This window comes from Rhamphochromis sp. 'chilingali' (assembly GCF_963969265.1).
Source record: "Rhamphochromis sp. 'chilingali' genome assembly, chromosome: 8".
Lineage (NCBI taxonomy): Eukaryota > Metazoa > Chordata > Actinopteri > Cichliformes > Cichlidae > Rhamphochromis > Rhamphochromis sp. 'chilingali'.
In genome coordinates, this window is record NC_137935.1 from 28802888 (window position 1) to 28830589 (window position 27702).

The 27702-nt window shown below is 40.8% G+C and overlaps 1 protein-coding gene across 1 annotated transcript in view; it reads right to left on the reverse strand.

Annotated features, from left to right (window-relative positions):
* The window catches only part of pde2a (phosphodiesterase 2A), a 177524-nt gene extending 151768 nt beyond the window's left edge, over window positions 1-25756 (reverse strand). The window contains exon 1 of the mRNA XM_080889418.1: window positions 24698-25756. Coding sequence (XP_080745544.1) covers window positions 24698-24756 — 59 coding nt within the window. The 5' untranslated portion in view covers window positions 24757-25756. The remainder of the gene's footprint in view (window positions 1-24697) is intronic.
* Between the last annotated feature and the right edge of the window lie 1946 nt (window positions 25757-27702).

A 27702-nucleotide genomic window follows, 5' to 3' on the forward strand; every position in this document is an offset into this window, starting at 1 on the left:
ACCCCTTACGGTGCTAACGTGATTATCCATGGCAAGGTAATTAAGCAGCATAGCAACCTGTAGACTCCCTCTGCTTTTTCTCACTATTTCACACACCCTCTCTCACACACTTTCTGACTCACTCACACAGAAAAACACACAGGCCTGATTTAATGAGTCCAGTTTAGCTTTATCTCTTTCACACTGTACTATTCATTAACAATGACACGAGACAAAACCTGCCCCAGGGCATTGGACGAATGCATGCGTGCGTATGTGTGTGTGTGTGCAATAAAATCTGTAGTTAAGCCGTCAATTAGACCTTTCATCTTTAGACAGAATGCAGTAAATTACTCTTATCTTCCAGTTCACTATACTCTACTGCAGAGCATGTGGACATGAAAGTATAAAGTATATGAAAATCTGTATGTGTGTGTGTTTGTGTGTGTGTGAGAGAGAGAGAGAAACAGACTGCACGTCTGGCTTTTAAATTAATGCGCAGGACTTACAGTGTGCGACATTATCGCTTATATGTGATGGCATTTGAAGAGAAAGCAATGGGACTGACAAGACTGAAATATAATTAAGGTCAATGAAGGTTAATAGCAGCCCACAAAGCTCCTAATAAGAGTTTATAGACAGGCCCGCACACTCACAGGCTTGTGCTCAAACGCAAACACACACATGCTAATTCTCTCGCACACACAAAGAAACAATGACATTTCAGGGGTTAATTGCGTGTTCAAATGCCTGACGTGCAAAGTCATTTGTCAACATTAGCTTTCTAAAAGGGACAGTTTGCTGATATGCAAGCAACTGGCATTTTACACAGGCGGTGTCATTCATTATTAATAGCTGTCATGGAAATATGGACGGAGGGAGGGAGGACGGGGATAAAGAGAGAGAGGGAGCATCATAAATCAGTCATGAAACCAGGAGCTCCACAAAATCCAAAATCTGCTTGCCAAATTAAATTATTACTGATTACAGTGTTTCATCTAATATCCATGGCAACGTCCTTGTAGGATTTTTAAAACATCTTCAGCCATCAGGAAGTGAAAAACAGCAGGTAATGCAGGAGCAGATTAAATTGGCAACCAAATCTGATTACATGGATCACCTGCCTACGGGATAAGAGTGCTCATGGATGTGAAGTTAACCAACGGATGAAGGCTTCATAACGAGAAATTTGTGTTTACAGAGGTGCACAAACGAAGGGCGGATGGGTGACTGGTTCAGGATGGAAACCACAGCGTGTAAACTCTGATGTCCTGTTGTCGGTCAATTAGGTTTCTCCCTTCTCTTCTCTAATGGGTCTGTGTATCCTTCCTGATGGAAAGCTAATGGGAGACACACCTAGCAGCTGGCGTCACAAGATCAACACGGCTATCGCTCACACACACACATAAAGACACACACAGACACGCATTCGTATGCACACTTTGACAGGAAACGGTTTGGCGGTTCACTGGATAAACTCGGGGTTATTGGACAATAGAGCCTACTGTAATGGCCTTCTAACGTCTCTATCGCCTGCTGCACACATCACCCTGCACCACATGACATCCACTGCATAAGTGCAACTGTTAGGACACAATATACGGTGACCACACAAAATACTGCTACCTGATGACCATAAGAATGTCTGTCGAGACATCTCAGATCTAGTGCCAGTGGACAGTTGCACCATCATTGTAGATTTAGCGAGCGCCTTGCTATGACTAGTAAAACTGAGTCACCCACGAGTCGAAGCAAATACACTGCAAATACACACTGATTCATTTACAGTTTGTTGTTCTAATTAAGAACGATATTATAAATCTTAAATACATACCCACACTACACTATTTTTTGGGCTGTGATTTTAGTCCACGATTAGGTGGTTACTAGGCAACATTATACTATGCATGATTTAAGTTTGGTTTGTATAAATGATATGCTTTTGTTGTTAAACTGAATTAAATCATATGCTTTAATAAGGTGCACAAATGCTACAAATAAGTCATTTTAGCCCATTGGTAAGTGGCTGGCAGGCAATATGATAACATCAAAGTATTCGGTATAGATAAGAACCTTCAAGGGTTCAAGAGCAGCTGTGGTCATGAAGAGATGGACATGGTCAGCAACAACACTCAGGCTGTGGTGTTTAAATGATGATCAGTTGATACTTAGTGTGTCAATAAAATATCTCCCACATGATTACATCACCACCATCAGCTTCAACCACTGATGCAAGGCATGATCCGTGCAACCATACCTTGGTTGTAATGAGTGGATATTTGAGCTACTGATGTTTTCCTTTCAGCTTGAAGCAGTCTGCCCATTCTTTTCCGACCTCTGATATCAACAAGGCATTTTCACCCAGAGAACTGCTGCTCACTGCATATGTTCTCTTTTTCAGGCCATTTTCTGTAAAACCCTACAGATGGTTGTGTTGGTAAATCCCAACATACCAACAGCTTCTTAAATACTCAAACCAGCTCCAATGACCAAGTTTCTTCTTTATTCGGATCCTCGCTTTGAAATTTATCGTCTTGACCAAGTCTGCAAGCCTGAATGCATGCATGGTTCATTTGCTGCCATGTGATTGGCTGATTAGAGATTTGTGCTACAGATATACCTAATAAAGTGACCACTGAGTGTACATTATTGACAACTTGCTGGGCTTGTGTTCAAGCCTTATAAAAGCATATGATAACTGTGGCTTCACTACATCATTGCAGCACTGAAGAAGTGTCCGGTGTCAGCTTGTAGCTTCCAGCTGCCACTGAAAATCACTTACAGCCAAGTGAAAAAAACTTGTGACTTGCTTCTGGACTGCTGGGGTGAACACAAAGGAGGTCACCGAGACCACATTACTGTAACCGAAAAAAAATTGGCTCACTGAGTCAAAGATGTGACAGCCAGCTCAGAGTTTGCCAAGCTGCGGATAAGCCACTACGAAAGTATGCGAAAACTTGAAGTCTTCTAGCAGAACTAGAAGAGTGCAGTATGTAACCAGGCACTGCTCATTCCCTGCAAATACAGTCCTAACAGTGAAGCACTGTGATGACAACTGTAGGAAGGATAGAAATGCGGCCAAATAGGCAGAGGTCCTACTGAAGCCATGAAAACCTGTTCCAGAGGACACAAGACTAATTGCTAAGTTTGGTTAAGGAGCCCAGCTAAATTATAGACACCACAGGTTTTTCTCAATTGCTCAGGCACATTTCTTGCAGTGCTTCTGAAGCTCTGAAGACACATACACAAAGGTTAATAGTCTAACACAGGGTTACCTGGAGAGAACCAAGAGAGAAAAGGTGCAAACTCCACTGCATGTAACTCACAGAACACCTTAAACTGATTTGCCAAAATTAGGTTTTTGTACCAATTAATATTTTTTTGACACTGAAATGAGAAGCTAGTTGCAAATTGTTTAAACCAGTGTGGTAAAAGTCTTTATCAATTATTATAATGACAGAAGAAGATTAATTTTAGGAGAAAAAGGTTTTGTATTTTATTTTATAAATCAAAAGAGCACATAACATGTACATGCATTGTAAGGGGAAACTGGTTTTGAATGATTGACAGTTACATCTATGACTTTTGAGCAGAAATGGATGCATAAGGTTCTTTATAATTCTGGACATACCTGAGCATCATGAAGATGAACTCTTAAACTACATGCACAGTCTTCTGCAGAGTGAACATCAAATATCCATAAGACTAAGCAGCCGTAAACAATAATATCACAGAAGGCATCTTGTACATTTTTGACAAGATTGTCCCCTGTTATAAATCTCAACAGAGTAAAACCAGAACATACATTCCCCTGAACTCCCATGTTTCATATATTGCACTTTCCAAGTCCTGAGAATTGAAGAAAAATGTAACTTCCACCGTTCCTTTGAGTTTTGGTATACTAGGATAACAGCAATTATTAATAGGTGTGATTGCTTTCTGCACACAGATCCACACCTCATCTGAAATAACTGTCACCTTATGTTCCTTATTTTTTATATCTGCTTTCTCACATTTCTTATTAGAGTCCTTTTGCCCACCATCTGTCCTTCCATTTTGGGAAAGGCCAGCCAGTGTACATCTGTGAATAAATTGAATCCTAACAACACAAAACAACAGTAACACATAACAAGATGGAAATGGAAAGATAGAGACAGTCAGGATGGAGGAGGGAGACACAATATTGGTGCTGGGAGTGGTAGGAGATGAAGAAGGGATGTGAAAACATGAGATGAGATGAAGCAAGAGGAGTAAGTGTGAGAGGGAGGACGGGAAAGAGAGAAAACGAGTGGGGGGGCTTTTTGGTCTCAGTTGTAATGCATTATGTATCAGAAATGGGCAGACCAGCAGGAAAAAGCATATGAGGTAGTCTATTCTCACATGGTCTAGCTTGTGAGTGTGCGTGTCTGTGTGCACTTGTACGTCTGTGTTTGTGAAGACAAATTTGAGATTTAAATCTTGGGAATGAGGAGGCACTTTGAGACGTACACCAAAGGGCTTCACCAACGTTAAGATGTGTTTTAGAGTCAAGTTAAAGTTAGGCTTAGAAAAGGAATATCTTATGCAAATGGATGTATGTACGGGTGTGAAATAAGAGCAGTGGAAATTTAGACTAGACAAGACAAGACAAGACAAGACAAGACAAGACAAGACAAGACAAGACAAGACAAGACAAGACAAGACAAGACAAGACAAGACAAGACAAGACAAGACAAGACAAGACAAGACAAGACTTTATTGATCCCACAACGGGGAAATTTTTGCGTCACCTCAGCTCAGGTACAGATATCAGAAGGAAATACAAAAATACAAATAAGTACAATCAATGAAAAAAAGTAAGATAATGCACTATATACAATGGTAGCATACACAGTATGTGATTATGGATATGGTTGGAAATATGGAAGACATAAACTATGTAGCTTGATATAGCTATTGTACCACTACTATTCCTATTTATAGACATGTACACACACACATGTTCATACTAAACATACATATGTATACATATACATACATACATACTTGCACATGTCCATACACATGGAAGGTCCATTATGCATGAAGTGGTGACCGTGGATGTTCAGTGTCCAGTGACTTATGACATCGTGATTGAGGAGTTATAGAGTCTAACTGCTGTTGGGATGAATGATCTGCGAAAGCGCTCCTTCCTGCAGCGAGGGTGTTTCAGTCTCTGACTAAAGGAGCTGTTCAGCCCCCCATATGATGCATTTAGCAAAGCTTTGCATCAGCTGTCACCTATGTATCTTCTGCCAGCAGAAAACTATACATGTAATTGTAGTGAAGGTTTAATCTAATTGGTTTCTTTCAAAGTAATCCCAGTATTTCTCAATCAAATCACATTCCCATACCACTATAGACAAAAACAGAGAAATACAGCTACTAGGACCACACTCTGTTGGACAAACATGTAATCTCAAAAATAATTGGACAAACTAGCATTACTTAAAATGTAAGGACATTGAGTTTTGTCTACAGTAACTGAAAAGCATGCTCTGTTATACTCTCATATCCAGTTTCTTTGCCTTGAGAAACTCTTAGGTTGCTTTTGCAGTTTGCTTTGGGTCATTATTCATTTGAACCGTTAAGCGGTGTCCTGTGGGTTTTGCGGCATTTGATTGAATCTGAGCAGAGAGTATGTGCACTTCACATTTCATCCTGCTACTTCTATCAGCAGCCACATCATCAATCTGGTGATCTGGTTCCTTTAGCAGCCGTAGACGCCTATGCATCGAACCGGAGCTCGAACCGGCAACCTTCCGATTACAAGGTGAACTCCCAACTCTTGAGCCAATGTCATTGGCTTCATTCATCCTAACCTGTCCATGTTGTTGAACCTCTTTAATTAAAAGTGAAAGTCTGCACTTCAATAGTATCTAGTAAGTATTTGCCAAAATAAGAAGATGCCAAGAAAAAACAAACCTCAACCCAGTGAGCTAAACTGGTGGTTTAGGTTGAACAGCAGCCCATATATCATATAAGACATGGGTTCAAATTCCCCCCCAGGCCATTTGCTGCTTGCCTTCCTCCTGTTCCCTCTCTCCCAGCTTTCCTGTCATAACAGAGGCTAAAAAATGATGCGTAAATCCTCCTGACAAGCACTGAAATTCAGAACAAAGGCATAGCAGAGGTGAAATGAGAAACAGGATGACAGTAAACCAGACAGCTATGATGTTATGTACTGTTTTGTTAAAACAACAGTCGAGTCAAAGATAAAAGAGATGTTGCACTATAATCTGCTCCCACCATCCTTATTCTTTCTTCCTCAAGTGTGTTTTCTATTCAGCCAGCTGATTAATTTGAAAGATAGTTATGTTGAATTAGACAGATATGAGGACCTGTGTGACTCTAAACCTCGTACCCATTTACAGGGTACAACCGCAACCGATAAGGAATCATTGCGCCATCTCAAATATAGGATCAAGATAAAACAGGGGCACACAATGAAGCTATTTATGCATAAGAAATGGTTTTAACTTCATTTTTGAAGGGCAATTGCGACGGCAATTATGGTGATTTTCTTTTAAATAAACTGCCCAGTAGGTCTTGGAGCAATTCTCAATTGATAAAAATGTGTAAGCTCAAGTGTTTCACAAATCAGATGTAATGAGCGATGCTGTCTGATTGGATTGCCCTTGAAATAACAAAAAAGAAAAGTTTGATATGCACAAACTGGAAAATCCAATTTCCAAAGTCAACAGCTGGACGAATGAGAGTTTGTTGAAATGAAAGTCTCTTGCAAACTCCAGCCTGTAAAATCAACCCTGTCTGACAGTCAGAATTTCAGTGGGAACAAGCAAGCGTGTCTTCACAATTTCTCTGTGGTGGGAAACATGAAGTCAACAAGCACAAACACGATCAACAAAAATGAGACGGCGCTAATCAGAAACATCCACCTCCTCATTGCTGACCTCAGATTGTTGATGGCATCAAAGTAGCTTCTCACAGAGCCTAGTTAGGGACCAAGCACAGAGAAAACAGACATAAACAAATTACAGCAAAGGCAGTTTCTAAGAGACAAGGAAAGAAAGACAAAAGCCATGAAAGCAAGCGTGCCCTCCCATTCACAGCAAGCCACTCCACCATGAGGAAACTGCCCAGAGAAAACTTTTAAAAAAGGGACAATGAGCCAATCAAAGACTTAAAGTCTCCCTCCTTCTCCTGAGAGCAGAGTTCACACCGATGCACACTGGGACACGTTGGGAAACATGTAACAGCGCTGGTCTTAACACTCTAAAATCACACCAACGCTAAAAGATAACAACAAAATGAACACTTCTATCCCAGAAAGACTCCAGCCAGATGATGGACTCAAACCCAGGTAATTCTTGGTGCAACAGTTCTAACCACTGCCCTGCTGAACTGCACGCTTCTTGCATAAAAAGTTTTTAATGTGTTCAGGCTGTCTGTAAAGCACTGTATGTTTACATACATAAATATAAGCACAAAGAGCGAACGCGGTTCCCTTTAAGACCCCCTATTGGCAGCAAAAATTGTTCATTTTTTGCTTGAGTTGACATGAAAAAGAAATTGTTAAGAAGCAAAGAGAAAAAAAAGATACAAGGCGGAAACAGGAGATAGAATGAGAGAGACAGAAAATGGAGCCTCTGGGCAATTATGACTATCTATGTCTTTGTGTGCTTGTTTGCGAGTGTGTTTACAAAGTGCGTGTTTGTCTGTCTGTTTGTGTGTGCTGGCTAGAGGCATGATGTGGGACAAGTGTGAAAGGTAACCAGTTGGGGTCATTGATGACAGAAAGAAGAAAATGGGAAAAGACATGCTGACAGAAGTATTTAGAACTACAGGAAATCACACAATAAACACGCAAACACTTAAACTGACAAGACTACACAAACCGAGGAACGTATGTGTCTTGAGGTATAAGAGGTTATGAGAGATTCAAATATGGAAATTGTGTATGCGCTGTCTCCTTAGCATGTAACAAGCATATCGTAATGCTGCTGCTTTAACAGCCAATCAGACTGAGTAAACACTGTCTGAATGCAAAGGAATATAATCACAAGCCTGCCAAACTCTCTCTCTCTCTCTCACACACACACACACACACACACACACACACACACACACACACACACACACACACACACACACACACACACACACACACACACACACACGTTGTCATATCTTGGTGAGGACATCTCATTGACATAATGCTTTCCCTAGCTGCTTACCCTAACTGTAACCATCAAAAATGATTGCCTAATCCTAATCCTAACCCTCAGCCTAAACCAAACCATAACCTAATTGTAATCCTGACACAAAAAACACATTTTGAGCCTCAAAAATGCTTTCAAACTCGTGGGGACGGGCATTTTGTCCCCACAAGTATAGTAGCATGCCAATTTTCTGTCCTCACAAAGATGTCTAAACACACACACACTTCTAATTAATATTAAAATAAAGAGTGCATTACCCTGCGCGTATGTGTGTAATCTCTTCTTTAACCATGTTTTTGCCCAGGGCAGATTGTCTTCCTACTAGAAAACAAGCAACAAGCAGAGGTCAAGGACGACCTTTGTCTGGAAGCAGTTTATGATTAGTGTGTTAGATTCACATGTTTACTAAACGGTCCAACAAACAATGTCACTTTCCGAGCATAGAAAGATTCAGGATTTTATTCTCGTAGCAGGCCCATCTGGATTAAACTCATCCTTAATAAAATGTATACAAACGTGGAGCGCTCTGTATTGGTCAAATACTCTTTGAAAGACACCCTGCCAAGACTTGTCATGTGTTGCATCCATCTCCACCTATTGATACAAGTTGCTGGATATGAATTTGTATTTATTTTTTCTACATTATTTTGTTTTCTCAATTTTTTAACATCCACTTCGATCCCACATGTACTGACTCATGCCCATGCACACAACGTCAATATACTATCATTTGAGAATGCTTAGAAAAAGTCCATATTTGGTGGATGGAGGGGAGTTTATTGGCTATCATACCAGAAATCCAAATTCAAGTCATACACAACACAGAGTTTCACAGTCTAGTGTAAGATCAGGTTTCGGTTGAAATACAGTTGCTACATCCTTTAAAGGTTTGTTTTCTTGGTTGCCGTGGTGATGCCTCCGGCTTTTTCGAAACAAATATGTGTTTCTGACAAGAAACAGATTTCATATTGAAACATGTTACTTACAAACTCATGATCACTGAAAAACAAAAAGTGCAACAAGTTGTGGAAATGAATACCAAAAAAAAAGATTGTTTTTATGACTATTTCACAAACTGTAAAGAGTTTGGGCTGCTTTGTTCAGTTCATGTTTATTAAAATGAACCATACTTTATCCAAAAGGTTGCTAACACTTTGTTTTGTTTTTTATGTTTAGCGTTCCCTTGTAAAATGAATTATTTGTGCTACATTGTTCATTTATGCATTTATCCAACATAAATGCATCGGATCTGTGCCACAGCTCAAAGAACGCCACTTGATTTACACTTCTCTTTAAAAGCTTGCAATGTAAACACTTAGCATTTATTTCAGTCTTTATGTGGCCTCTGAACTTTAAGAGCACTTAGCGACAGCGTGATATACATAGCCGGCTAAGAGTTTACATAATGTCCTTCCCGTGTTTTTAAAACCTGCGGTTTTCTCTAAGAGGACACCCCGATGTCCTTAGTCTCCTGATGTTGTGTGACACTCATTGCATAATCCCAGCTCTGTCTGCAGCTTATCAACACTAGAAAGTTTTTCCTTTTTACCTGAAAAATGGGATTTTTATCTCTCAGTTAAATCAGAATCATCTTTGGTCTTATCTATTTATATAATCCTTCTCGCTGTTTCATTTCTTTTGATTTATGTTTTAGTGGTTGCGTTATGCATTATTCTGCTAAAAGGGGTTCATTCAGCATGTGCACCACAGTCTTCTTTATACACTTTTTTACTTGAGGGATCAATACTGACCTTATATGCTGTTATCTCCATGCTGCCTTTTAGCCATTTTTCAACAGACTCAACACTCAAAACTACTTTAAAATCAACCAAGTTCTTCATAGGTCGACTTTCATCTCTCCTTCATCAATCAAATCACTAAAACAGCCAAACTTCTGCCAAACTTTTGATTCTGATGAGTGAAAATCATCATGTTTTCATCCTAATCAAAAAGACAAACTCCACCTCCCTCCCTCAGCTTGCACTGAAACACAGCTGACTGCAAACTAATGCCACACTAGTTTGACTACAGTGGCTGGAAAGCTCATTGCTCACACTGAAAGCCTTACACAGCTTAAGTAATCACACTGTGGATATCCCAGCTGGAGGATCTTAGTCTGTCTTCTCTTTAAAATCCCTCCTCAAAGCATATTTTAATGCGACAGGATTTTTATGATCTTTTTTGAGTCTTTCATATTTAACAGCTTGTTTATTGTCTCAAGTTTAAGCTTTTTTATTCTCTTTGAACTTTTTTTTTTTAATGCCATTGTCTTGGCTGACTTTCCTTTTCATTTTTGGCACTTTGTTTTATGGAAGGCGTACAGTGACACTACTGAGGGATCCAACACAGCTGTAAATCACTTTATTATGTCTGGAAAAGTGCTCAAAAAGTCAAAAAATGATTACTAGTAGAAGCAGTAGCAGAAGAAGTACAGTATATGCATAATCAAATGCTTTTAGTTGGACTACCTACTGTAAGAATTAAAAAGAAACCATTAAGGCCGTCCAGCTGGAAACTGTCCCAGCTGATTTTGGGTGAAATGCAGGGTACACTCTGGGCAAGTCTCCAGTCCATCACTAAGACAAAGACAACCATTCACTCTCACAACCACACCTACAGCCAAATTAGCGTCACAAATTAAGCTAACAAGCATGTCTTTGGACTGTGGGAGCAAACCCACGCAGCCACAAGGAGAACGTGCAAACTCCACACAGAGAGGCCACAGTCTGAACCCAGAACCTTCATGCAGTGCCTCTGGGCTTTTATTTGGACGTTACCTAGATTACCATAAAGTTCAACAGAATCATTGCTCATGCCTGATAAAATAGACTAAAAACATTCTGCTGGCTTTGCTCAAAAACAAGGTTTTAGAATCTCTGTCGAGCTAGAACTGCCCCATACATTTCAATTCAGGAGTTACTCGAGTGTCATGTCTGTCTTTGATAATGTATGTGGTCTGATCTTTTTGTTTCCATTTGGATCAAAGATTGTGCCCTTACAAAGAGTATCCAGATTTTTAAAAACAGCGTGAGGGAAACATTTGATCTGTCCCAAGTATAACAGCCGTATGGTTCAATCTGTCTGACAACTAAACCGTTAGCTATCGGTGTAGCTGCGGCCTGAAAATAAAAGAAATGAATGAATTAAAAAGAGAGAAGAAATAAAAAACCTCCAGAAAATTGCTGTGCAGCTTTGCCACATCTGTCACACACTTGTCACGGAGCCTTTGATGAGACGCACACGGACTCAGTAACAGCCACGTTCTAATGAACAAACGCATTCGCGTCGTGCAAGACAGATCAAAGGAGGAAAACACCACATCTAGGACAACAATGCTGAATATAATACCCCTATATGTGGGGTAACCTGTGACACCATTAGTTGCCAAGCAACCTGGGCTACCCTTTGGATGAAACACCTGCCGTTCGTCTATCAAGCCATCTGAGCAGCCCCTTCTTCTCTCTGACACACCTGTCTCCCTGTCTTTGTCTCTGTATGGCAGGTGGCATGATAAGGGTTGAAAGATGGCGAGACAGATGCTGAAAAAGAGAAATAATGAAAATGAATTTGACATAACCAGTAAATATCCAACGCTGATACAAGTCCACAAAATAATCTGAGATACTAATCAATACTAAAAATTATTATTAGATTAGACACTCGTTTGCAACAGTATTGATGCCGTCAGTCCTCCAGTGGACACTCGAGTTCACACAGCCTCTAATTAGAAGTATTTGACATTTACAACACCTTAGGAGGAACTTAGGAGGTCAGTAAGGAGGTCAACAATTCTGATGTTTGAACAGTAAATGTTAAACTGATTGGCACAGTTAACACTTAGGAATAAGCTGATAACCACAAACCTAGCCTCAGGGAATCACAAGCTAGTGTCAGTCCCCAAGCTCAGATAATTGGGAGGGTCATGCCAGGAAGCGTCAAATCAAATCAAATATGGTGGCCCATCTGCTCTGGCAGCCCATGTGGAAATACAGGAGCAGCCAAAGGTATCTTTATCTGATAGCAACCTTAGCCGCATGTTATCTTGAAGATACTGGCTAGCAGCTATGACAAACAATAAAACACTAACCTTAATGTAGGAATTAGGTTAGTCCTGCCCATCTGTAATGCTCTAATGGGTCGTGTTAATTTAAAGGGCAAACACAAATATTTAAAAATTCTTAAAGTTCAAGATTTAAAAAAAAATTGTCATCACCTAGACTTAAAAAATCACCAAATATCAGGAAATAAATGGGGCTCTGGCTAAACACATTTTCACAGACTAGTACTGTTCTAATCCTGATTAAAAACAACTATTCCTCTTGATTTTATCATTTTCCCCCCATGATATCAAAAATGGCACTGAGTATTTTCCTGGGTATTGGATTCGAGTTTGGAATTCTAATATCATCACAACCCTTGTGTGCACTAAACCCTGAGAGACTAACAGCAGTTTCAGAAAAATGGTGAACATACTGGACAAAATGTCATCCCCACATGCAATTATTGTTCCAAAGTGACAAAACCTGCACTGAACATCACAGGAGAACTAAAGAGGGACTTCAAAGCTACCGAGTACTTTGCAATGAAATATTTTATACTTTGCTTTTAAAAAATGCAGTGTTATGTTTACGTAACGATGCACTAAAATCAGCGAACAATCGTGACAAATAACCGTGTGCTACTATATACACTGCAGTAAGAGTAAGACAGTTAACAGTTAAGAGTTCATGAGAATAATCACCATGTTTCCACTGGACAATCGCCATAAAATAGCAGCACGACTCCGGCTGAAATGTGTGTGAACTCTTGCCAGGTTTCATTACAAATTATTGCAGGATACAAAGTACCGTGTGCGTTCATCTTTAGTGTGTTTCTCCAGGTGTGTATCTGTGCAGCAAAGACTATGTGCAGCTGATCAATAAGAAAAGCAGTCAGAGAAAGCGGCACAGTAACACATGCCACTCTAGACTCAGCACGACACAACAACACCGATAGGCACGGTAACAACATGACATCAGCATCCATCCGACTTCAACACACTGCACCGATACAGTGTGTATCATAAAGAAAACACTACCAACAGGGGAATATGTTAAAGAGCAACATTAAACCAACTTCTAAAACGTTTTCTAAGTCAGCAGACGCAACAGAAACAAGTGTGGATTTACATCAGGATGAATATCAGCAATAAAGCTTTAGCAACGATAATAACGCTTCCAACAGCAAGTAAAGTGATGAAGCATACAGCAAACAACGAGCAAATCAAATCAGTTCACCAAAATGCTGTGACAAGATTAACCACGGTGCTGTTTTACCTGCACAAGGAGGAACACCAGAATGTGGGAGGGCTGATGTCTCCTGGCTACTCTGTGAACTTCTGAATTTTTGAGCTGTGTGAAATGTTTTTTGTGTCCGCTGGTTTAAGATTCATATATTATTTACTTTGGTCATGTTGTGTAAATTTAAACCTCCTACTTATTTTCAGCAGCAGCTTTGAATAGTCACTTTGATTCCACAGGAGACGATTCTTACTAATACCATGTTTGGGAGTCCAAAACATTTAAGGGAGGCCCATGAACAAACTCTAGTGCATGACGGTGACGTGTGACAAAGTCCTTTTATTGTAACAACTAGGGTTGCCAACCGTCCCTTAAAATACGGAATCGTCCCGTATTTAGAAACAAAAGTACACGTCCCGTATTGAGCTAATAAGGGACGCACTTTGTCCCGTAATACAGTGAGAATCAAAAGTAGTCTATAAATGTTTATGGAATTAACGCTTTGTTTGAAAACATAATTCCCAGCCCCTCTCCTGCTTTGTGACCAATGAGCTGACAGCACACTTATGACAATTCGAGTATGACAATTCAGATTACCGCTCATCTCATTGGTCGAGGAAAGGTCGCTTACGGAGAAAATACCGGAAGACAACAGATGACCACAACAAGAAGCATGGCCAACAGGGAAACAAACGCCGTCACTGCGGTGCAAGTCTCGGACGACAGTACACCTAAAGCTGGGCTTACACTGTGCGATTTTTTCAGTCGCGTTATTCAGCTCCTGCTCAAACTGCACGATTGACTCGCAGGGGTTAGAAGTTGGTAGGTCACGATGCAGGTCTCACACTATACCGCCCGATGCTCTGATGCGACCTGAGTGCGCACACTGTGCCTCCATAAAATGAAGGTTATAACAGAAAATCTGTCGCTCGCTCTCTCTGTCTCTCACTCACACAGACACACCACCACCATCAACTTTGCTAAATTGCTAATGAAAAACACTCATCAGGCAGCTGTGATTGAGCAGCAATGTAAATCCAACTATTTTCACGGTTGTTGTGGTCGTGATAATTTTGTGAGGCCACATCGAAAAGGCTCGGATGAGCTTTTCAAAGTTCTACAAGTTGTGCCTCCATCGCTTGTGTCCAGATCACACGCTGCACAGCCGTGCTGCTCCGTCTTTTTCACGGCGTTTACGTGTTTGCGCGCGAGCAGTGTGAGCGGCTCACGAGCGATTGATGATCGGGAGCTGGTCGTGAGGTGTTAATCACTTCTCGTTACCCCACGTATACTACACGACGCACGATGAAGATCACTCAAAAATCGGCTCAAAATGGGCCTAAAACCGCACAGTGTAAGCCCAGCATTAGAGCAGCAATGTTTGTTCCCCTCAGAGAAAGGGAAGAATGGGAAAAGGAAAACACCTGGCTGGAAAAAGTTAATATGGGCATGTGCAGTGAATATCAGCGCTATGTGGCCAGAAGTGTGATAATATAACTTATTTTGTGTAATAAACAACTGCAAGGATAGATGATTACAACAAATAGATGACTAATACATAAAAGTAATACATAGGTGAATAATGATGATGAGTTAAGATGCGTAATCATGGGAACAAGCGGGTTTTCAAACGGGAGCAGCTGATTAGCATTAGAAAAGCTGAAATAATACCTCAGCTGAAGCCAATTGTACTAAATGCACTAAATGTGCACTGTTACAAGAATATTTTTCTTTCTATTGTTTTCTATTATTTTAAGTTAAGCAGGACAGAGTTCTTTTAAAGAAAGATTTACTTATATTCTCAAAAGTTAAGCATGACAGGCTTCTGTTTAAGAAAGAGACCTGTTTTATGTGTTAATGTTGTCATTTTGAGCTAAAAATAAATGGCTAAATGATCATTTGTTTCACATGTGTTCATATCACAAAGAATACACATCTACTTAAATCAAATTCAAGTCAAAGGGTTAAAAAAAATAATTTCACACACACAGACAACTGGGTCGCCCGGCCCTGGCCACGAGGTGTCCCTTATTTCTTTTTCAGGGAGTTGGCAACCCTAGTAACAACACCTTCAAAGAGCAAACCTGTACTTCCTCAAACTACAAAAGAGTGACAAGCTAAAAGATGAACCAAGATAAAGTGTCAGCCACCACTGATCTCTATGAACGATATCTGCAACATGCAGCATCTGTAATGCAAGGGCAAGAAACCTTCTGGATTTAGTTTACAGTCCACTACAGTATTCCTGTCGACGAGTCATGAATTCGACTAGGTTGCATGCAGGTAAACAGTCTGTTGGAAACCAAATGAGAAATCGCATGTCAAAAATATTTGCTATCATCTGATTATGATTTTTCTTTTTTAAGTGTATCTGCATTCTTTAAAAGTGATCACAGACAGACCCTAAAAAACTTGGCTGTTAATACGAGAGATGAAAGGCCCAGTCACACAGGCCAGGAGACCGCTCACTGACGCCGATGTGTATTCCTTAATCACATCAAGTGGTTGCTGTTGCAAAGAGTTATATGATGCTGCACAAAACCAATCCTTGCATGAAAGATGCTGGCTTGTCTCCAAACATTTGCTAACTACTTGCCAAGCAGTAGTCACATGTAAAGGCAACCACAATGAGTTTTTTGGTGCAGCCACTGATTTCACTTGGCAACGACAGGAACCTCCAGCAACCAGTTATGCAACCAGGGAATGCAGAGGTTTTTTTTGAGCAACTGGAGGTTGCCAGAGGGTTGCTGACTGGTTTGTGGGCCTGTTTGCCTCAGGCAGTGGAATTGCACAACCAACCCAGAAAAGCTTTAGCTCCCCTTGGAATTAATTCCCCATATCTATGGAAGTCTTCTAGACGATTGACCATGTTTTTATCATAAGCTATTAATTAGTTGTGTTGATGACAGCAGAGAGTACGACCTAACATGTTTGTCCAAAAGTCAAGATGTGGTGACAGCGAAAACAAAAGCAAGCATGTAGATGTTTACAGTTCTCTGTCCCGAGACCTGCAGAGAACATCTGCTGTCTGATAGGGACAGTGTCAGAAATACACTACATTGCCAAAAGGATTCACCATTAGGGCTGGGCTATTTCATACCGTTCACGGTAATACCGGTGTAATTTTGGGCAATGATAGGAAAATAAAATATCGCGATAGAATATGGGTAAAACGCGCATGCGCAGTGCCTATGTTTACATACGCACATGGCGGCGATGGAGAATGAGAAGGGTGAAAGTGGATCGTTGAATGAAACGGATGAACCAGAATTGGTTTGTTAAAATGCTGCAACTTCAGTGGTGTGGAACTGGTTTAGCTTGCGTCCGTCAGATATACAACAAAGCACTATTTTTGGTAGCGCATGCTAGCAGGCCATCGTTATTACCGTGTTGTTTGGAAAATACGGCACACTTAAAATCAATCCTTTGATTTATATAACTTTAATGCACATTAAAAAACAGCTGCTTGTTTAAGTGCAAATACATTGATGGGGTTTTTTGCACTAATAAAGTTGTGGAGTCGTAAAGTAATTTGTCTAGTGTCAATTATATCGTCAGTTATATCGTTAACGCAAATTTTAAAATGTATATCGTGATAAATATTTTTGGTCATATCGCCCTGCTCTATTCACCATCCATCAAAATCCCTGAATTCAGCTGTTCCAATCACTTCCATGGCCAAAAGTGCATCAAATCAAGCACCAAGACATGCAAACTAGTTCTACAAACATTTATGAAAGAATGGCTTGCTCTCAGCAGCTCTTTGAATTCCAGTGTGATTCCATGATAGGACGCCACCTCTGCAACAAGTCCATTGTTGAAATTTCCTCGCTACTAAATATTCTACAGTCAACTGTATTATAACAAAGTGGAAGAGATTGGGAATGGCAGCACTCCGCCATGAAGTTGTGACCACATAAAATCCCAGCGCAGGGTCGACGAATCGTGAGGCACATAGAGCACAGAGGTCAACAACTTTCCAAAGAGTCAATCGCTACAGACCTACAAACGTCATGTGGCCTTCAGACTAGTTCTTTCTTGTGCCTCTCCCATTCCTTGTGAACTTTACGGTCACTCCCGTCCTTATTCTGGTTATGTGCATGCATAGGTCATCCACATTCACCAAAGCGGGGTTGGGATTTTGCACAGGAGCACGTTTGTAGTGGTTGAAAACTCCTCTCCTCTCTGTCTGAACAGAAACCTGACAGACACATTTGCAGGGCTATAAGTTACGCTTTAAACTCAAATACCCTAAAGTAATCTCAGTGCATTCAGGCACTGAAGTGTTGCACGGGAACACAAAGTCTGAAACAAAAACTGCAAGTGTTAAAGCCATCTGCCAATACTCCTTTAGCTTCTTGCCACGACGACGGAGGAGACATGATAGCGTTTTCTAATTAAACCAAACCTCTGTGCCACAAACACAGCTGCCTCACCTCCCGCCTTGATCTCCTTGGGGAGGACAAATACACACAAACACACCACGATTATACCCGCTGACAAAAACACTCATGCACACAGTTGTGGTTGTCCATTTGATTACTGACAGTGAGACAGCTGTAACCATTCATACACACACACACACACACACACACACACACACACACACACACACACACACACACACACACACACACTTCTAACTTGTATACACACAGAGTTGTAAACACACTCGCTGTCGTAGACACCTACACACACACACCTGTCTGTGGCAACAGTACATAGAGATAAGGAGGCTGACAGGAGCTGCTGGAGCCAAAGCTGGGAACCATGGGGGCTGTCAGCGTCATTTTCCTGTGACACCTCCAGGCTCACACACACACAAATACACACCACACACTTGATGATATTGTATTGACTTATATTCATTTCCTGTCTGTATTCTTTCCATAACTGGCACAAAATGCACCTACAGAAAACCCTCCTCTAAAGTCAACCTGCTTTTGCTTTAATCGGCATGAAAAATGACACCGTAACCCAGCTGAAATTCTACCCTCCACCTTTAAAATAACTCCTCCTAATAAGGTGTAAGAAACAGTCACCATAAGAGACCAGATGGAAAGGTTTTCTATTCCAGTGCAGACCCCACAATAGAAAAAAAAACAATGATGACACACAAACCAAGAAAAGTTCTAGATAAATAATGTTCTACAAACTCATACGTACCATGGAATGGACCCTCAACCACCTTTGTCCATATAATAATGAATGCAAAGTCATAATAAAATTATAGAGGGGTGTCATATCTTTTAAGATATTGCTAATTCACACTGCTTTGTGCTACAAAACTGTAGTGAAAATCATGACTTTCTTTCACTTTCAGCTTTCAGCTACGTGCCCACTCCCTAAAACCTAATCAAAATGACTCTGTATGCAACTAGCGTGTGCAAAGTTGACGGTTATTTCTCTACTCTAACTAAACTACATGATGTTCAAATGTCTGCAACACTCTTTATTTACATGAAAAGTCTGCGAAACTTTTGCAGGATGCTGATTCAAACGGTCCTTGATTCTAATGTGTTTTTATAAGTGATTTTGGTCTTCGATTTTTAAAAAGGTGTATGATTATGTGTTTATTTATGTATTTTACTCATGCTCACATGCCTCTGAATGTTTGTTTTTGTTGACTTATTGAATATGCCATCAACCTGCCAAGGACTACAGATGAAAATGAATCTGTGTGGCTAAACCTAGCATATTTACTCGATGAATTTAAGTGCTCGTATTAATTAATATCCATTGTCCCTTTTAAATAAACATAAACATAAACTGAGATAAATTGATCTCAGTTGACTGCAAAATGTTAGCAGGACTAAACAAACATCGGCTCATTTAGCAGCTCCGCTTGGTTAATCATATTCACAGATCCATTTTTACGATAAATGGCGATTTTGTGGTCTATCAGTTTATATAAAACTTAGTGAAGGCAGTGAGGGAGTGCAGGGTTTTCTATTGGCTGACATGAAATAGACTTCCTCTCTGTTACAGTGACAGTTGTATGACATCTAATTACACAGATTACGCTGTTTAACATTAATGTTGAATGGCTTGTAACTAAATTAATGCATCCCATCTCATTCTTTCAAGCTTAAATACACACACAAATTAAAATACATGCCTTGTTATTGTGATTATTGAGGGCATTGAGTTGAATCCATTCAGAATAATGAAGTAGCTCAAATTCCCTTTCACAGAGGCATATAGACGTGCTTCTGTGAAACTCTTCTTCAGTGGCTCCTTGTTAAATCCAGAACTGAATTCAAAATCATTCTGAAACCTGCTCCCAGTTTGGATTTGGAGACAGACACCCTCTCTACTTTCAATGTTAGGCTTACAACTTTCCTTTTTGACAAAGGATATTATCATTAGTTATTATTTATCTCTAGGGCTAATTACGCACACCCCACTTTTCAGTTATTTATTTGTAAAAAATGTTTGGAATCATGTATGATTTTCGTTCCACTTCTCACGTGTTCCACTTTGTGTTGGTCTTTCACGTGGAACTCCAATAAAACTGATTCATGTTTGTGGCTGTAATGTGACAAAATGTGGGAAAGTTCAAGGGGGCCAAATACTTCTGCAAGCCACTATATATGTGTAAATCTGTGATAAAACAAGGTGTTTGAAGCCTCTTATCTAATGTGGGTTAGGACAGGGTTCATCTCCATGCATACAGAAAATGAGTGGATGAACAGATGGATAATAACTGCACTACAGTCTTTATGATTGTTTTGTGCCAGTTTACAAAAGTCATTTCAGTTTTATTCAAAGCAGGGAACTCATTTTAAACAGAAAGCTGCACAGAGCAGAGAATTCTTACTCTGTCTATTTAGCAAATTAAAGGCTTTAATAATGAAAACCAGCTGTGTTTACAGGAGGAAATCGTGTATAAATGTGAATGGAACCGGTTCAGTTTACGTTCAGTAAACTCGACATCATTAGAGAAGTGCAGTAAGTGAACCAGGGTTGGGAAGATATGAGAGCAGTGCTTCCCGTGATATATATTTCAATGATAATCTCAAGTCAGAGAGTATCCCCTTGACAATATTAAGACAGGTTTCCTTACAGTATGGGCTTATGTGTTTAAACTCTTCTTTAATTAAGTTTATGTTGATCTAGTTTGATGCCTGAGTTTGTTATGGCCAGAGGTGCAAAGCTGACACATGTCTCTGCAATTAGGAACAAAACACTTTAGCAGTTATTGAATTTACTGAAGATCCAAACCCCAAATCACAAAGTTAATTATACAAATATGCAGATGCAAGATTATGTAACTTAACATTTATGAAAAACCTGCCACTCATGATGATGAGACAATGATTTTTAGCCAGTATTGGGGTTCTTGTATTTCCTGTGGAAAGCAACTAATTACACATTTTTTTCCTGCCTTTCTCTGTAACACAGCGTCATATGGCTGGCAGTAAATACTACGCTGTTAAGCCTTGCATACGGCCACATTGTATAAGCACAAATCCTAACAAATTCTGTATCAGCACAGAAGCAGCCTTAGCGGCACGTCACAGAAAAGGTTGTGCTGACAGTGATTGGAAATGGGTCGTCTCTGCTTCTATTTTTTGTTGGGATTCAAAATTCGGCTGCGTGTCTGGGGTCTGTGCTTACTCGGTTTAAACATCTCTGGATCTGAGGATCTGATTGCCTTTAGAGGTGACAGGAGAGGTGAGGTGGTGTTAGCAACTATAGATATGCCAGTTTTTTACGGCTGTTGCGCAGTTTCCTTTGGTGCAATAAATTATAAATAATGTGCACATCTCTTCATTTGAAAGTGGTTACACTGTCGAGGATATTACTGTGACATCACATATGCAAAACCCCTGTTATGATGTTTCTCTGTTCACCCATAATGCAGATAATTAAAGAACTTATGCAATTCAAGTAATCACATAATCGTTTGGATTGCAACTCTGTGATATGCAATAATGTGATGATGAATGTAGGAACTGCAATGTGCTACACACTCCCTGCAATCTGCTCATGATTCTTCTTTCTTTCTAACCTTTGACCTCTCATAATTCAACGCTGCACCGAAGCTTTAACAGCTCCCTCGTAATACTGTAGGCTTTTTCATGCAGATAATGAGAGCAACCAATTATTCATTCACTTTAATATTTCAAGCAAACTTAACTCATTAAATTTACACCCTAGCTAAAGGACATAACATTATTTTTGTGCAGCACAGGTAATGGTTTCATTTGTTAAGCGAATAAAAATGTATATCAGCAGCTCATGCACAGACTACATTGTACTTTTTGGATAAATGCTGCTGCATGAAATCCTGGAGACGGGTGAGGGAATCAAAATATGGATAAAAGTCAGAATAGAGAGTTTTTAAGCCAAATGTTTGTTTGTATGTTTTTTGCTGAAGCGCACATATTTAGTAGCTACACAAAACCACACAAACATGTGCAAAAGCAAGCAAACAGTGCACACAAAGGTTTGTGCCACTTTCTCTTTGCCTTCACTTTATCTGCCTGTTCCCGCTCTGTCTCTTTTCTCTGTCTCTCTCTCTCTGAATATTTTAGTATTGATGAGCCCATTACTGATGATAACACAGTGCAACATCAGCATCCTTTCTCCCTCTCCCTGTCTCCCTCTCTCCAACACACACACACACACATGCTCACTCATCAGGAGTCGGGTTACAAGTCTGCCTCTGCTGTGTACTTCTGTGCATTTCGCTGTGAGTGTGTGTGTTCAGCGGGAGGCTGGGGGAATCTGACTGCCTGGCGTCGCTCCAACAAACTGCACTATTTTTCAGGCTGGATACCATTCACGTGCACACCAGCTGACGCACAGATACACACACACAGGGGCGATGTGTGTCAGCTGTTAAAATGATAACAGCGAATAAGCAAAGTGCACTGAATGCGAAGGTGGCTTCCTAAAAGGATGTTTAGAACCCGCAAAACACTTCAAGTAACGTAACGGCGCATGGCACAAACATTATACACAGAGCGGCGAACGATTCGGTGGCAGCGTGCATCTGATACTGTAGAGCGCTGTCACTGTGTCAGATGATGAATAACTGCCTCTCAAAGCAACGATCCAGGAATCCATACCTCTGAAAACCCATCACAATGACAAAAATGCAAAAGCCTGCAGATGTCTCTCTCAGAATTTTCAGCCAAAAGCGCTGCATTTGATCTCAGCACTCAGTCGCAGGAGGCTCACATCCCAACGGGTGCAGGCATGACATCTGCTTTTCTGTATTTTGTCAAAGTGCCACACTTAATGACCCCCTCAGATCACCGGTGTGCGCTGTCAAACCTGCTCGAGCGTGAGGGAAGCAGGTGAGACCAGCTACTGAATCTAATTGTATATCAGAGATCACTGACATCCATGTGGCACATTCATTATTCCCACAAACTTCTGGCTATAATCTTTTTTTTTTCCAGGAATGGCCAACAAACGCTCAAAGTAAGAAGCTTAGTCTTCTCTGCGGTGAGGTGAATGAAAGTCATTATCCTCCAGTGATTTCCTTTATTGAGTTTAAACCAATAATGAAGGAGGGAATAAAAGCCATTAGAGGATTTTTTTTTCCAACTTTCAGACAGAGCTGAAATTACTATGAGGGAGATTTTACTAATATATGTGCAGTCATTGTAAAATGACATCACTGGGTTATTATCCACAAATGATCTTATTCAGTTACAAAGGAGGCGAGGGGGGTGGGGAGTTTTATAAAACACACAGTGTGCTACGGATGCCTTCCTTGGGGAGAAGTCCTTGCTATCTGATCGGTTTGCTCATGCAGTGTCACTTTAATTTGAGAGCAGGCTTTGTGAGCTTACACAGTAAACTTTAATTTCAGACGGCAGAGAGCTGGTTCTACGTGAGGACCGCGCTGCTTTATTAACTTAACATTTAGATAATCATTGAGCCCTGACATTTAAAAGTTCATCAGTGTTCAGGCAGGTGTCAGCGTGAAGACTCACGTCAAACAGACAGAGGGCAAACAGCTACAGCACACAACACAATGAACTCCAGCACAGCAACACATCCAGCTGAAGCAATGATTAATACAGCGTTTTATAAACAGCCCTCTGACACGACAAACACTGTATGCCAGACAAAACTAGGATGCGATACTGGGCTGCTACATTGGATCAAATAGAGCAGCCAATTATTATAATGATCATGTCAGCCTCCTTTGATCCAGGGCTCATCGTTGCCTTCCTGTGAAAGAAAAAAAAAAACATCTATCTTTTTTAGAAAGTAAAAAAAACAGCCTCGGGAACGGGAATGAACATTAACTCTGAAAAAGAGCCCCGGTTTAAGCTCTGTGATGATGTATTTCAGGGTTTCAGCAGACAAAAATCTGTACAACAGAAGAATTTATCTCAAAAAGGTCGGGGGATTTCAAACATAATTTCCCTTATAAGGCATTCTCTATAATGGATTTCAAAGTGGCAGATAATAGCTTTATAGATGAGTTATAAACCGCATCAGATGTGTGTGTGTGTGTGTGCGTGTTCATTCTTTCTTTTGAGTAGGCTTAACATGTCAGCAAGACATAAAGGCATGCAGAAAAAGTCAGAAACAGATATCTATGCAGTTGCCAGAGAGCCTTTTTTCAGGTCAAAGGTTGGCTCCAGTCACTCAGTTTTTCCCCAACTTGTCGACCCACAGTTGCACTTATTTTAGTTCATCTTAAAACCTGGCTAAATTACTTCTAAAACATTAATAAAGCTGTTAGCAACAGCTTATAAACCATTTACGAAGGGTACCTTATTAGAAAGACAGGGCAAGACTATCATTAATTCTAGATCTAGTCTGCCCTTAAAATATGTTTTTAATATCATAGTTTTCATGGAGAGAATCCAGTTAGGAGGCATATCACGGCTGGCGGTGTATTTCTCCCTGTAGGAATATTAGAGGAAGAGTAGCCCATCAGTGTAATGTCATGATTTCCTGGAAGATACAAAGGGGCGATAAGGTCACCAAATTCCCTGCGGGAGCAGTCAGAGAACATTTTGGTGACGTGACGGTGATTTTGTGTGCGGGTTTGCACTGACAGCTGCATGCATGGTTCACGTGGGGTCTATTACCGCCGCTGTCAGTGCGGAGATTGACACCCTGCAGGTCGCACTCACACTGCTGCTACTACTACACACACACCACTCAGTATTTGGCTCGCTGCTAGACGCCATGTGTTTCCACAGCGGAAGAGTGGCAGGCAGCTTCGAGATGCAAACACTTATCAGAAACACTCGCACTTACATCTCAGAGGACGGCGGCTGGCTACGGCAGAGGAGCGCGTGTCCGCACGCTTGTCCCATCGCGCATCCTGCCTCGCGCCTCTCCGGTTTGCCCGAACAGCTGCAGCTGGAAGCAGGGATCAGCCCGTGCGCGAGTCTCTTAGGCCGGGAGGGGTAAAGGAGGACGGACCGACGGATGGGTGGACGGCTGGGTGTGTGCTTCTCTCTCCTCACCCCCCAGTGCGGTACGCCTCTCTGCGATTCCGCTGTCCGCTGCTGCCTCCTCTTTCGAGCTCTGACAGCGCGCGGGGATTGGTCGGGACCCGGTAACTGATATTTGAGCTGTGGCGAGCTGGGATATAACAGCTGAGCAGAGAGAGAGAGGAGAGAGAGAGAGAGAGAGAGAGAGCTAACACATGGAAGCGTCCACGAGAAAGACGCGTGTGGCTGAGGCACGTCACTCGTCCGCGTGCGCTGAAAAACAGTCCTTCCTTTTAGGCAATGCCCGCTCCCTCCGCGAGCGCCGGGCGATTTATCCGTGAAAATGAAAGTTGCATTGTTGTGAATATTTAACTTTTCACGGCGTGTCCCCACTGCGCGCGCTCATCCTCCAAATCGTCCTTCGTAGAGTACGGGCTCCTCCGGACACACTTGGAAATGTTTTCTCTGCACTTCTCAAACAGAAGACCTCACGGTTTTATTGGAAAACACTCGTGTGTCTGTGTGTGACAGGGGACAGGTCTCAAGGTCCAGATCTTTTTCTGCCATATATGGCCCTTCCAGTACACTCACGGAAGGAGCGATGCGGAGCTTGACGGGAGCACCGGGATTGTTTGTTTACGTCCAAAGCCTGTAAATGTGGTGTCAGGTGTCAGCAGTTTAACATCTCAGTGCTCAGTTATTGTTGCCTCATATGTTAAAGGAAGTAAGTAGTTTGTATAATAATACAGCCCCCTTCGCCTAAAACCACATGTCCGCATGTGTTTGCAATCATTTTGTCTGATTGGTCTTCTACCGGAGGCTGTGTGAGCATGAAGACACCGTGACTGATTGACACATTTGTGGTCTGTGTTTGCTCAGTTGCATATGTGCATCTTCATCATCGTCATGATCAGAACGACCAATTAAACATCTGTGTGAATGACCAGGATTTCATATCATATCAGCTACAGGGCCTAGCATCGATCTACATAGTAGTAGGGCTTTCTTTGAGTTTTGGTGCGTGGCGCTATTTCTGTGTTTACATCTGGATTGTGTTTGCTCCTGTTTTATTATTTTTGCTCTGGTCACGAGAACTCAATATATAATTGGCAAAACTGCAGTCTGTTTGTATAAGTAAAGATAGTCATATAGTCATATATTAGATCAAACATTGTTACTACAATAAAACAGTGAAAAAATGAAATCTGTAACTATTGATATTAATAATTTGTCAGTTATACTACACTGGTATGCAAATATGCACAATGTGAGGACCTCTGAGCTTGAATACAGTACGGTCACCATTAATGATACAGTTATGGTAAAAATATAAGGACACCTTCTGTCAGTTCTAAGGTTTTACATAACAGGATATAACAAAAACAGGTAAATACAGCCTCAGATGAACTACGGCACATGACATATATACAGTTCATATATTTTACAAGAAACTAAGCAGAAGCAGTTTGTGAAGAACTAGTTACACCCTTACTGCTTCCATAGGAATTAAGAGGGTAAATAACGGCCAGGTGCAAATGCAAAGAAGCTGCTGCACCAAAAACGTGAGAGTGATTGCTTTAGTTGCTAGCAGACTGCCACAGTTGCCTGTAGTTTTTCATGTCTGTCTGCAAAAAGCCAAGATTTAGTAAAAACTAAGAAATTGGAGATTGTTTACCTTCAAAGTAAAAGTTGTGCCTCACTGCTACAGCCAGTGTGTTCAAAAAGTGCAACCTTTATTTTGAAGCCTGTGTATCACCATGATTGTCGTATGCCCAAAAAGCAGTCACACATCTGCAAAGCCTCAAGACACATGACAGCTGCACTGGGATTTTGCCAGATAGCACATGACTATGAGAGTCACTGTCAACTTTATTCGGTCTGATAAATGAAGTTTAAAGTATTGTATCACAATTCCCAACACTGTGCAAGGACCTAAAGAGCTATTGTGCATCTTTCATTAATTCCATCAGTACAGTAAAATAGGGCAGTAACAGCACCATGCTGTGCGGATGTTTGTTTCTGTAACAGGCAGTGTAGTCAGGACAGGAGGAAGTGTAGAGGCAGTAAGATATAAAAGAGTTGTTTTTCCAAAGTGCTCAGCATCTAAAGCTGGGCAAAAGTTTAATTTCAACAGATAATGATCTTCAGTTAAACTCTGCGAAGGTGCTGAAGCGGACCAACTGGAGTCTGAACCTGAACCCAACAGATGTGCACCTACTGTACCTAATGAGTAGCATGGCCCTGCATCAGTGTGTCCCATCCAACCCAATCTTCTAAAAGTTCCTAGATTTAGTCCTACCTTTGTGGTGTCCTCGGGATTCCCATATGCTTGTTTGTCATTCACCTAGGGACCATTTGTGTTTCGAGGACACCACAAGGGTTACGGCTTGAGGCTATCATTGCTGCCAAAGGTAATTTAACAAAGTAGTAAGTGAAGGGTCTGAATACATACATGAAATATTTCAGCCAGTCATTTATTTTTAATACATTTTTTTTTTTAAAAACAACTAAAAGTAAGTAATTAATCTTGATTCACGAGGAAAAGATGAGATCTGTGAGACTGAAAAATTAAAGAAATTGGACATTTTAAAGGCTCTTAAAGCCTTCTTAATGCACTGTTTATCTTAAGATTCAAGACCTCTAAGATTCAAGCATGCTGAGATGAAAGGAAAGTTTAATGGTAATGAGAGAATGTCAGTGACTCAGTTTTTTAAGATCTGCTATACTTCACAAAAATCAACGATTAAAGTGCAGATTGAATAAGAAAAATATTGTGTATAAGTGAAAAATATATATATTTATCTTTTTTTCCCCATCCCATAATAC